Source organism: Chroicocephalus ridibundus, chromosome 13, assembly GCF_963924245.1.
Source record: "Chroicocephalus ridibundus chromosome 13, bChrRid1.1, whole genome shotgun sequence".
In the NCBI taxonomy this organism is placed as follows: domain Eukaryota; kingdom Metazoa; phylum Chordata; class Aves; order Charadriiformes; family Laridae; genus Chroicocephalus; species Chroicocephalus ridibundus.
In genome coordinates this window covers 9,095,327-9,108,421 of record NC_086296.1, presented here as the reverse complement: position 1 = coordinate 9,108,421, position 13,095 = coordinate 9,095,327, and the positions used below count along the sequence as shown (strand labels likewise).

General features: G+C 40.4%; 2 protein-coding genes and 1 non-coding gene across 13 annotated transcripts in view; all 3 read right to left on the bottom strand.

Moving 5' to 3' along the window:
* Positions 1-1,571, bottom strand: part of LOC134522731 (E1A-binding protein p400-like) — a 51,561-nt gene extending 49,990 nt beyond the window's left edge. For 3 of the 11 annotated variants that reach the window (XM_063350707.1, XM_063350717.1, XM_063350708.1), the window contains exon 1: positions 986-1,037. In XM_063350707.1, coding sequence (XP_063206777.1) covers positions 986-1,002 — 17 coding nt within the window. In that variant the 5' untranslated portion in view covers positions 1,003-1,037. Of the gene's footprint in view, positions 1-985; positions 1,051-1,438 lie in introns of those variants that run through there. The other 8 variants (XM_063350710.1, XM_063350713.1, XM_063350712.1 and 5 more) reach the window with 5 other exon arrangements.
* Positions 1,572-1,730: 159 nt separating this feature from the next.
* Positions 1,731-12,168, bottom strand: LOC134523071 (E1A-binding protein p400-like). Its single transcript, XM_063351500.1, has 16 exons — positions 12,061-12,168; positions 11,308-11,510; positions 11,050-11,222; positions 9,858-10,054; positions 8,906-9,017; positions 8,370-8,522; positions 7,519-7,602; positions 6,994-7,122; positions 6,527-6,571; positions 6,230-6,383; positions 5,496-5,737; positions 5,163-5,333; positions 4,567-4,697; positions 4,009-4,087; positions 3,382-3,501; positions 1,731-2,342 (listed from the first exon to the last, which is right to left on the bottom strand). The coding sequence occupies exons 2-16, from the start codon at positions 11,426-11,428 to the stop codon at positions 2,337-2,339; spliced, it is 1,917 nt and encodes a 638-aa protein (XP_063207570.1). The 5' UTR covers positions 11,429-11,510; positions 12,061-12,168; the 3' UTR covers positions 1,731-2,336.
* On the bottom strand, positions 10,537-10,678 carry LOC134523123 (small nucleolar RNA SNORA49). Its single transcript, XR_010073225.1, has one exon. It is a non-coding gene; the product is annotated as a small nucleolar RNA SNORA49 (small nucleolar RNA).
* Positions 12,169-13,095: the final 927 nt, after the last annotated feature.

Genomic DNA, 13,095 nt, shown 5'->3' with positions numbered 1-13,095 from the left:
CTCTTCCCCTTTCTGTGGAACTCCAAGAATGAACAGTCAACAGCAAAAGCATCTACTCTTCTACATCACCTACACTCACAGTGTTTCAGTGCTTTTAAAACTTAAAACAACGTTCTTGAAAACACAACAGGAGCTTAAAATATACAGTAGGTTTCTTCAACAATAACTAAAACTATGATAAAAACGAACGCAGGCTATTCAACTTTATCATTCTAGCTACTGAAGAAAAAACGCGTCATGAAAACTCTCCCTACCAAATCATCTAGATGTTTGGAAAAGTATTGTACCTGACACTTAACTCTACCATCTCTTTCCTTCAGAACACTAACCCCTTAAAGAGATGAGAATTAATCCAAATCTGCATTTCATTTAAAGTGTTGTTTATTGAGCCAAGCTATCCAGAACCCCCAAAATGTTCTGGGTTTGTATTTCAATCAACGAGAAAAAAAAAAAATTCTCCTGACGTGCACCGACAGGTAGATGCAGCGCTGGGTGTTGCACAGCAATAGCGGCAAAAGAAAAATGAAACCTGATTATTTTTTTTTTTTTTTCCCAAAATCTCTCTCATATTTTGAAAACAACAGTTGGTATCTCAGGCCGAACAGACGCACAAGCGTGTGTCTCTGCTCCTAGCTCTGAAGTTGGCTGAAGTTGCCGCCCGGCAGCAGCTCCTCGGCTGCCGCTGGGGCAGGGGAAGGGGACACGGCCGTCCTGGGCGACCTGCAGCCGCCCGCGAGGCGCCGGGGACGGAGACCTCCCCTCCCGCCCCGGGGCAAGGCTCCGGGCTCGGGCTCCGTCCCGCCCTCGGGCCGGCGGGGCAGGAGGGGACAGGGACCGTCCGCTCCTCAGAGGCACGTTTCCGAAAGATTTAATAATACTGCAACACTTCGCGGTATTGCGACCCTTTCACAGCGCTGATACCGAATAATTAAGATCCAAACGATATCACCTATCGCCAGTAACAAGGTCTTATTATTTTAATTACCTGTACCTCGCTAACATTTACGGCCCAAGTGAAAACACTTAATTAATTACGCGCTGATAAGGAAGCGTCACCAGCGGGCCGCCGCCGGCCCCTGCCCGCCCCGGGCGACGGGACCGCCTTTTGTGTGCCCAAACCGAGCCCCGCCGGCGGCCCGCACGGCCGGGCCCCGCCGCACCGACTTCGCGCGGAGCTTCCCCGGCCGAGGCGCACGGGGGCAGCGCCCCGGGAAGCGCGGCCGCTTCCCCCCCCCTCCCTTCTCCGCGGCGGCCGGCCCGGCCCTGCCCGCCCCGTGCGGCGGCGCGGGGAAGGCCCGCTCCTCCGCGGCCGCCGCCAGCACCGGTGCCGCCGGGGCCTCGGGCCCGAGGCCTGCGGGGCTGGCGAGGGGGGTAAGGCGGGGAGGAGTGGGTCCCGGCCGCCCCCCGCGGCCCCTCGAGCCCGCCGGGCCCCACTTACCGCGGGCGGCGGGGCCGGAGTTTCCATTCGCTCCCGGCAGGAAGCGGGGGCGGGGGGCGGCCGCGGCGGCAGCCGCTACCAGCGCCGGCAGGAGACAAACCGCGCCGCCGCCCCCGCCGCGCTCTGCGCCTGCGCCGCCTCCACCCCGCGCATGCGCGGCGGCGGCCGAGCGGGGCCCGGGCAGGGAGCGCTGGCGGCGCGGGTCCGTGTCGCGACCGGCAGCGGGAAGGCGGGGGGCTGTGTGTCGGGACCGGGAGCGCTGCACGGACAGGAAACGGGCTCGGGGACAGGACAGAATATCCACTTTTATTGTAGCGAGGATCCGGGAGCGTGTGCGCCGGCCAAAGAGTGCCACAGAAGGGTTTGGGTGGGCAGGGACCTTAAAGACCATCCAGTTCCAGCCCCTGCCCTGGGCAGGGACACCTCCCGCCCCACCAGGCTGCCCAGAGCCCCATCGAGCCCGGCCTTGAACACCTCCAGAGGGCTGGGACATCCACAGCTTCTCTGTCTCCAGTAATTTCTGGAGACAACTTTCTTCAAGATACAGTGTAAAAATCCACTTCCCTACTTCCAGCACAACTGTACACTGCTCACCTGGGGCACGGGCAATAAAAGCCTCATACAATGCAAAAGGAGAAAAAACGTAACCTAGTGCAATTCTTGATTACAATAAAATACCATCAAAAAAACCTAGGAATGCTTCAGCAATAAGGAAAATACAGCTTCCACCTGCTCAGTAACAACATTCAATTCTCATTTACAAAGCAGATGTTCCGCTGCTTAAATACCAGGCACCGAGGATGCTGCGTACCAGGGCCACATCTGCAGCCATTCCATCACCGCCAAAGAAGTCAGTGTGGTCTGGGCACCAGGACTGAGCTCCTGGGACTCTCAGCAACTAAATCTAAAATTAAATTTGAGACAAATATTGATTACTAGCTAAAAGTACAGAGATAAAACTGTCTAAGAGAAAAATTAAGACAAGTGACAGTATAGAGAGATGATGGTGTTTACAATTCTACGTAATTAAAATTATGTAGTACAACATCTAGGGATATACTGTTTTCTAACGAGTAAAGGACTTAGTGAAGGACTATTTTCCCATCACCTTCATTGTCAATAAACTTTAAAGAGAACAATGCTGTTTAATAAAGATTTGAGGATTTATTTTCAAAAGCAGAATGTGAACTGAAAATAAAAAGTAGAAGGTCACCTGATATCAGCGGAGTCACCACAAGCACCTGCAGAGCTGTCATCGGAATGATGGTGACAACTGATGCTGTCAAACGCTTCTGTTTGCAGATGGGGGCCGGCGGCTCCAGCAGTGCCGGAGCGGCAGGTACCACCCACACCCGCTGCAACATAGCTATGGCTGGAAGGACTGTACCTCCTGAAGCCACAAAGTGCCATAGAATATATGGCATTTTTAATATTTACAAGTGTTTTAAAGTGACCACAAAAGAGGGTGTGAAGTTTTAAGAAATTCTCCCAATGAGGGAGATAAATACAATGAACAAGTTCAGTTATATTAGTACCATAAAATGACATTTGTTCTGCTCCATATATGGAATTCCTTTTTCAGCATCATAAAACCCACTCTGGGATGAAGCCCAAAATTCTGTATGTTTAAGAAAGAGCTTGTCTATAATTATTCTTTGAATACTATTCTTATATCCTTGAACAAGACTGTGTTTTTGCTAACACTTAAGTCCGTTCACCTCAGCTCAGATAAAACAAAATTCTCCTGTTACTCAACATCCCAATACTCCAGCTTTACTGAGAGTCCTACACACAGCCTCAGCGAAGTCACAGCAGATGCCGTAAGTGCACGTGAATCTGGGCTCACACTTTCATTTAGCCGGGAGGAACACATTTCCCTGCCGGCAGCTACAGGAGTGACCCAAATTCACACACCGCGTGGCAATCGCAGTTTTGTTTCTCACCTGTGTTTCCCCCTGTGGCTGACACTGGATTTGGATTTGCCCCACACTTTGTTCCTCTTCTTGCTCCTGTCTGGGCTGTTGCTCCTGCATTTGAGGAGCTATTTGTTCTTCAGGCAATGCCTACGACAACAGAAATACAGGAAGGATGGGGGGGCCCGAAATCACAGCAATAGGTTTCTTTTTTATTATTTTTACTCTGAATAGAACAAACGCATGACTGTTGCCACAAAGTCATGTAAAGATTTAACCTGAAATGAATTCCTAATTTTCTGTACCAAAAATTGCAACAGAAAATTCCAACCTGACAAAAAGGTTTTATATATCATGTTTGTCTGCTTCTGACATGGTTAAAATGCCAAAAAAATGAGACAATTTCAATACAGTAAGGAATAGATCGGGAATGGACAACTGATAGCTTTGATGCACTGATAAAGGGGATCAGGCAGTCAAAACCCGTATTGAACAATTTTCAGTCTTCCAAAAACCCTGATAATTTTTCCTTACTCCCAGCCTTTCCCATTGCTTTTACACAAAAAAGTAATTTAAACGTATTTGAAACTGAAGAGAACTGAAAAGTTATTGAAAAGAACGCACAGAACAGAATTCACCTGGAAAAACTGAACAGACCTTTTCCTGCATCATCATAGGCTCTGCGTAGATGGAAACAACTTTGGGCTCAGGCAGGAGCTTGTCATAGTTGTCTGCACTGGAAGTAAATGAAGTAGTTGAAGCTAACTTAATTTTTTGCAACTACTTTAATATTCATGACATTTTAACACAAAGAACTTTAAAATTCTGTGAGAGGACTCTGCAATTAAAATTTGACAAAGCTGGGGATTAGCAGGGAACTCCAGACAGTTCTTTCCCTAGAAATATGACAGCTATATTGTTAGACCTGAGAAATGAGTTGAGGAAAGCCTGGGCTGACCCCTCCGGTACATCACGTGGAGCAATTCTGAAGCACTCCAAGCTTTTCTTTATATCAGCACAAGCACAGGTTTGATTCCTTGATGGCGCATTCACTACTTTAACTTAAGGCTGAAGGTCATCACAGCACCCCTGATGAGAAATACCACTGTGAAATACGTTTGTGCTTAAGAGAAAAAAATTTCACCAATCAGGCCACCAAACTGATTGAATGTTAAATCTGGGGAAAATGACCATTGACAGCAAAAGTAAACTTACAGAAATGTATTTGAGGAACTACTTCTTCTAGCAGTCACCAACTCAAAGTGATTCATAAAGATTTGAGTATGCTCAGAATTCTGGTCTTTAGCATAGGCTTGTCTGACACGAAGGGGATAACCACCTATGTTCTGGAATAAATAGAAATTGAAGGCTTAGGTACCAAAAATAAGTAGTCATAAGTCCCCTGTCTGAAAAATCATAGTTCACAAATAGTCTTGACTGAAGACAATTAATATCCTGGCACTTAAATAAAAGTTAAAATAAATAGCCCCCCCTTTGTTATTTTAAATATACTGATAGTGCAAAGTGATACATCCAAGGTCCTATTCATTGTCATATGGGGAAACTCATATTCTTAAGTGTATGGAAACTACAATAAATATAACCTATAGTAGTTCATACTGACAGGAGAAGATATTTACTAGCATTTGCTTGTATATTTTGAAGCTATTCAAAACTCTAAAATATAGTTATGATTCTGCTTACTAAACATTTGTGTAGTCCACAAACAGCAATGAGGAATTTAAAAAACAAAACAAAGCAAGAAAAACCCAAGTCCTCACAATGTAATGCCCATTTCAGCTTAAACTCACCTCTCCTTCTGGACCTGCAAATGCTTTTATGTAGCGATTTTCGCATTGCTTTGGGGAGCGATAAACATAGTTACAAGAATTAACCACATCGCTGACAAAGTCCCAGTTTGCTGTCTGTGCTGGCGACACAATAGCAAAGTTTAAAGGACGTCTCTGTAACTGCTTCATTGCCTAGGAGGCAGAGAGAAATCAAAGCAGTGTAATGTTTCAACTAAATGTTGTTCTTTTGTGCACAAGCATGTATAACCCTGTATTAATCAAGGTCTATGGATGCTGTAACAAACGTCCAAGTAATAAGTTTCTGAAGTCAATAAAAATGAAGTACCAACTTACTTTTAACAGTGCCAAGTCTTCAGCAATTAGCCATGCAGGACTATCCTGTCCAGTGTCAGCAGCTGACTTGGTAAGAGCTGGCAAAGGTCTTGCAAAAGACATTTTCTGTTTCACCCAGAGCGGGGTCTGCTCAGCTTTGCTCTTCTGTTGTGTTTTCAATATTCTTGGAGTCACTTGCTTGAAAAGTGAAGGTGGAGGAACAACCATCTTTCTATGGCAATGCTTCTTTCTCTCACCTGAAGCTTATTGACAGGACAAAGTTACTATCTCCAGTGAGAAAGGAACTTTGTGCAACGAGATCATGACAGGAAACTGATTGCTGCAAATCATCTAATGATAAGCCTTTTGCAGTATTTTCATGAATACAGGTACCTTCAACCTATGGCCCCCTAGTACAGTATTTGACTTGATCAGTCATTTTTTAATAGCTTCTCGCTTCACTAAGAAAATAAGCTTAGAAACAGATCAAATGGACACACAGGCATCTCACTGCTTTACTCCTGCTCATCGAATTCACCCCTATTTCTATTTCTAATTTGTAAGGACAACAGCAAGTTTTCACAGTGCACTCCCTCTGCTCTCACTCTACAGTCAATCATTTTTTCTGAGCGATTTCAAGCTTAAGAGAGATAATGGTATATGCATGCCTAAAATCTTAAACACAAAAGAGTTTTCATATTGTTTCATACAAAAATATTACTGCACCTTCCAATACAATTTTGAATCCAACTTACAGAACAGATCTGTTCTCTGCCGCTTACGCCCCTTCCTGACAAAGAGAGGTGGAAGCTTAGACTCTGGAATGGGGGTACTACTGTACATCAGACACATAACAGAATTAGTGTAGACATCATCATGATTCTCAGGTGCAACAGGGGGAGTCCAAAGCTTAAAAACACAAACAAACAAACAAAAAAAAGCAAAAAAACCCAACACAGAACATTAACAACAACAAACAACCCACAGTTTGCCGTTAATTAAAGCATTTTAGGTAAGGTTTCCTTCAGATTAAATAAGGTCTACTGACTTACAGGCATTACTTCTATTTCTCCATCTGGGCCTTCACAGACAAATTCCTGTGTGAGAAACAAGCAGTTTTTGAAATATCAATACATCATCCAGCCCAGAGCTCAGCATTTAGAAACATAAGTATGTTTGCAATAATTAGAATAAAAAAAATACTTAGAAAAAATATATTTTAAGTAATTAACCTTAATTTTCAAAAGCCAACATATTTTTTTCAGTCTCTTCCTTCAGTTATTATTACCTCGATACATAGCTGTGCAATTACAAGTCAACCTACAAACCAACAGCTAGCTCCTGCTAAAACCGCAGCCTGCTACTCTACAGAATTAAAACTGTCCAGGGTTACAGTCCTTTGTGCAAGGGCATAAGACCAGTGCAATAGGAACCCAACAGACATCCTTAAATACATGGTTCATAGTCACAATACGCAAAGTCTTTGAAAAGCAGGGACTTGGAAATCCCTTGATGTTACCACGTTATAAGCATCTTCTCTGGTATAGGTTAAGAGTTCCTCTTTCACTTCCTCCTGAAATCTTTCTTCTGCCTTTTTCAGCTCCTTGGCATGTTGATATTCCCATTTTGTATTTGCAGTTTTTAACTCCTTTTAGGAAGAAAATTTGTACACTTTAAAATATTACCACTTTTCACACAATAAATATGCCAACAGCAGTAAATTGCCACAGATTTGAGTCTGGTAACTACATAATAAGTTGTTTTCATAGGCTAACGGTCATAGCAAAGTTAGCTAAACTGAGTTTTCATTCTTGGATAAGGCCCTCATGCCAGTAAAGAGAAAGGGAAATATGCCTACCTGTTAATTAGGAACCAGTGTGTTTTTAGACCACGATCATTTGGATCAAAATTTCAGTGCTCATAAACAAAAAAACCAAATAAGAACCCCAAATAAACAAAAAAGAAAATCTGACAATAGCTGAGGTTTTCTGTTTTGTTTTTCTTCATTACTCAGAAAATGAGATATAGTCAATTACTTGCTTACCTTGTTGACTTTCTGGCTGTTTTGATCATTCAAAGTATGAAACAATTCCAAGAAATTCAATGCATACTTTTCAATGGGCTTAAGCTGTTCAGAAAAACATTTTGACACACTGCTAGTTATTTAGCTTTTGAATTAGAAACACGTAAATAGCCAGTAATTTAAAAACAAGCAGGAAAACCCCCCAACCAATAAATGTATTTATTTTGATTGCAAATAATGGCACCATAATTAAGGTACGAAAGACATCTAAGGACCAAAAATCTGACATTCTGGTCCCTAGCTAGTCTGCTCACATTCCACAGGTATCACTGAGAATAAGCTCCAACTGCTGGCTTCCATTTTCCTAATTTAAAAAAAAAAAAAAAAAAAAAAAAAAGAGAATCCCATCCGAGTTATTACACACACGCTTGCCTGGCTGTTAGTAGGCAGGCTGCCACTTGGGTTCTGCAAAGGGAAAGGGGGGCAATCAGAATCCGACAGAATTTAGGGAATGCTAGAATAGCCATTTCACGGTAAAGAAGAAACAGATCCAAGGCCTTTAAAGAAAAAACACAAGTATCTGGCAAAGCACAGGACTGTAAAACAGTTTTATATCACAAGATACAGTTTAGTCCAATGCACTTCACAATCCTCAGGAGAACATTTGATGACTTAAATGTTTCAGTATGTGAACAGATCTATCAACAAGCTCAGATTACCTCCCAGGATTGTTTCAGTATTTAAGTTTGCACAGAACAGTTTCATGTAAATGGAGTGGAAATAAGGTACTTTATGAAAGCCAGATTGTTGCACAGAAAAGTAAACTTCAAATATTTCTAAAGCTTTACATAAAACAAGAGAAATCATCATACCTGATCCACAAATCTAGCCAGCTGTTTCAACTGTGAAGGAAGCGTAGTATTTCCTAGATCACGCATCTCTGAATCTATGTCATTTCTTATCTCAGATCGTGTCTCTTCTGTAAACTTTCTGGAATCCTCTTTTCCATATTCAGAGCAAAGACCCTTATAAGACAATGTAGGATGTCAAAAGTTTTTTAATCATCCTAAAATTGAGTTTAGAAAAGTCAGATTACAGACATATTTGACAGCTTTTGCTGGAGGAGATGTTGGTTTTGTTTGATCAAAACAATGACAAAAATAGTGTAAAATTACAATTGGAACAAACACAGTTTTCTTTTTAGATATTTTTATCTTCTGATTTTCTGTATGAGCTAACAGTTCATGACTTTTACTGATTTTAACTATGATCACATACCACTGGCCTCCAAACAAGTCTGGAAATAAGTATGAAAGCAGATGATATCTAAAAGTCTTACTCTGATCTAGTAAAGCACTCATTTTTATGTACCATTAAAGAACTGCTCACATTCTTCACGTTACAGTACCTGAGTTAAAAAGTCTGTTGAACAATCATCTCCCTGAGCAGCCACTTCTTGAATCAAATGTTTAATACCCTTTTTCAACAGCCTCTCTTCAACAGAATTACCACTTACAAGCCTGTAAAACAAAGAAACTCATTAAATACTGTTCCCTAGAAAACAGTGATGCTTCCTGAAACTCAACTGTTACATGTCAAATGTTCCTTGCCTATGGCAGTGAGCACCAAAACTAGTTTAAAGTCCATCAGGTATTTTCATAGGAAGTTTTGTATTTTTTTTTTTAGTTTCTTAGAGGAAAGCTTCCTTTTTACATCTGATATCATATTTTCAAAACACCAGCTTCTTTTAAGTTCTTATTTTCAAAATGAAGAATAAACAGTATTGTCTTCTATACAATTGGATTTTTTAAAAATCCTTACAGTAGCAGGTTATTTGCTAACAGGATCTGCACTGCACACCCATGCTTACCTGGCCAGCGGTGTAAGGTGAGCAAGAGCTCCCCACTGCTCTCAGCATGTCCTTCCAGGAAAAGAAACAGTCACGTGCCAGAAGCTTTCAAATATACCTTAGAACTACATGAAAATCAGCATCTCATCACTAGTGGATTTAAAATCCGATGATAAACCATCAAGAAAGACATTTATTGTTTATAAAGAGCAGAAAACACCCACAGATATTAATGTTAATTTTGACTGTCCCAACACAGAAATCCAGATGGCTTACAAGACGAAAGTGGGAGGGAAAGACAGGAATAAAGGATACAGCAAGGGAAAGGACAGGACAGGGTTTTCATTTTCCCTTTAGTCTGAAGGGAAGAAGTACGTCTGACTTATCCAATCTTTAAAGGGATCTTAAAAGACCAAATGACTTAAACTAAAAGGATGACCTCAACCAAAAACCCTAGTTTCACCTAAAAACAGCTTTTTGATATTTTATTTATTATTAGTGTAAAAGTCACCTGTATATGTGAATATCTCTGCCTCTTGCAATTTTATCACACCGTTCTTTAGCCTTTGTATCCATCAGCGGATCTAAATCAGTGTCATAGAAGACAACAGAATCCACATCTACATGGCTGATACCTGTAGAAGGAGTGTGGGAAAAAAGAATAGCACAGAAGAATCGCTTGTCTCGGTTGAAGTTTTTTATGGATTCCTAAAATGGGGAGACAAGCAACTTAATTACAAATTCATATTAATAAAGCATAAATCTCTAAACAAACTTTTTTACAGAATGAGATCATAAAATTTGCATTCTTATTACTTCCCTAACCTACATTAAGCGTGCAAACTTTTTAAGTTATCTGACTGCCCACATTACAGATCTACACAATTCAAAATTAATTTGTGTACCATTAAAACTATTAATTTATGGTGCAGTCAACCAGATAAAAATCTAAACATCTATTACAGTAGTCATATTATGTCCTATGACTAAGCACACCCGACTGAGTTATTGCATTCTGTGTGTGCTTCATCATTTTTCTTGTCTATTGACTAAATCGAATCCCTTCTATTGTGCTGCCTTGTGTTCTTTAAGGCAAAGTATTCCTTTATGTTTTACACTGCATCTGACAGAAAGGATAAAAATGCAATTTGAAGTAAAAAATAAGAAAAGAATAACTTAACTATATCGTTAATGTTTGCTCAAATTGTAGGCCCCAGAGGATACTGAGAGTCTTACTGGGGAGGGAATTGAGCATACTTTCAATTTATCCTCAGGCAATGCCAGGGCACTCTACAAAAAAAACCAAAAGCCCCTGGAGTAAGGCTGAGGAAGTGCCAACATACAAACAGGAACTACACTTGAAGTACTAACAATGTAGATAGCTACGGATAATGAAAGCAAAAGCAATTAGTCAAAACGCTATTGTGAAATGAAACGTCTGTCTTTCAAGCACAAATTACTCATAAATATAGGACAACTAGTGGCATACCTCTTGGAAACGCCCTGGATGCCTCATCAGATAGCAATATGACTGACATATTTCATATATAATTACATATTTTGTGCTACAGCTACATACATAATTTGCTTAACTAAGGAAATTATGCAAATGAATTTTGCAAATGTATTAGACTTCCCTTTAGCATTCTCCCTCCCACTATGAGCATCTATTCGCCATTAACTTGAGTAAGAGGTTCTCTTACCAGATAATGCCAACCGTGAGCGTCACTCTCACTAACTCTTATGTACCGGAGAAAATGGAAGTCCAAGAAAAGCACCAGTATATCAAGCATTGGAATCATCTGCGTCAAAATCAACACACGATGTCCTCTTGCTTTCAGCTTCCGAAGCAAGACAGCCAGAGCCTCCATCTTGCCTGTTTATGAAATAAGAACTTGAAGGTTCTGCAGGCAGCATTCAACAACTAGAGAAAGCACATTCGCACAGTTATAACTGGATACCTGAATCACTCTGCACCAGTCGGGGATCTGGAAACTGTAGAAAACGAGGCCTTGCTATCTGCTCCACTGAATGGAAGTAGGGAAGTATCTGTTCTTTCAGATTAAACTCCAAGACTTTCATTTCATGGGTATATGTATAAGGAGGATTTGCTACATACAAATACGGAGGAGCAACAGCTACAGCTGGCAATGTGGACAGATCTCTATAAAACAAACCAAAGCTTTAATATACCATTTTTTAACAGTTTGGGCTATTAACTATTCAAAAACAGTAACAAAAGATTATGCTTCCATGCAGACATCAAGGACCTGGTAAAAGGTAATTGAAAGTAAATCAGTAGATGAAGTTTTATCAAAAAGAAAATGCAAAACCACTAAAGATCAGTATAAGACAAGAGGAAATTGCAACTATCCGTAAAGTTACTTAGATAAGCTGACTTACAGCTCCTACTTTTTTGTAAGTATTCACACAAAAAATATCAGATATGTCAAAATAAAGTAGAATTGCTACATAAGTAATAACAATTGACATGGAACTATTAAGAGTTTTCAAATCTTAGAATGATCTAGAATTATACATCAGGGATGCAAATAGACTCTGCATAAAGGAATTTAGCCTGCAATAAGGATAAAACAAGGCAATCCATTTATCACTTTTACCATTTTACAGTACTTTACGTAAATAGCCTGTTTTGGATGGTTGTATACACCTGTCAATTTTGTGCAGACTGCAAACAGATTTGCCTCAATCACCTAGTAACAAGATCCTTCAGGGCGATCTGTTCCTGCTTCAATGTCAGAATGAGTTCTTGCAATGGATCCTTTAGAATCTCTGAAGTATTTGAATATGGAAGGCAATTTGCAAAGCCAGCCCAGCGCCATTTGTTAATCCTGGCAGAACAATGCTGAGAGATTTTTCTTTCACTGATCCAAGAGCAAATTTCCAACAAGTCTCTGCCATACAAGGGGGTTTTGGAACAACGACGCTCATTTGCAAAATATATTTTGTCCAGGCGTTCCTTTAGTTGCCTTTTTTCTTCTATGATACCCTTTAAATTAAAAATTCTTTTCTGAATATATTTTGACCAGATAAAGCTCATGCAAAAAAGAAATTTATGCAAAAGAAAGTTGAAATCAAGGATAATTTAGTTAATGCAATAGTTCTATGACTGATTATGAAAGGAGAAGTGAGCAAGAGAAAAGCTGACAATTAGAATAGTATTTGTGGTACAAGGACAGATGTTAGGTTTGGTATTTTAGTGAAAAATAAATCTGCTTTCTTACTTTATGCCTATTGCCAAAAATATAATACAACTTTCAAACTACCACCAGAGACCATTAGTACAGATGGATGAGACTAGCTGATTACAATATTCTACATGATTTAAAAATTAAAGCTTTACCAATTCAGTGAACAAATACGAATCTTGTAAACCATACATTGTTCATGATCAAGTATATACTCTATCAAATAAAGAGTTCGCATAGTACCTGAGTTGGACATGAAAGTGTGGATACTGATTTAGATTTAGTGCTCAAGTCATCCCCTGTCACATTAATAAATTCAATTTTCCAGGAAAGCAGCAAGACAAGAAAAATATTTTAATGAAGAAAAACAATTTAATTTCACAGACACATGATATTACAATACAAGGATATTGTAGCTTCTAGTATTTCAATTTCTGAATAGTTAAAAAATGGAAATGGAAAAAAAAAAAGAAACGAGCTAGAGGTCATTAATGAGCTTCATTAAAGTTCCATGCTCCTCGAGGAAGAAGCAAATTTAAA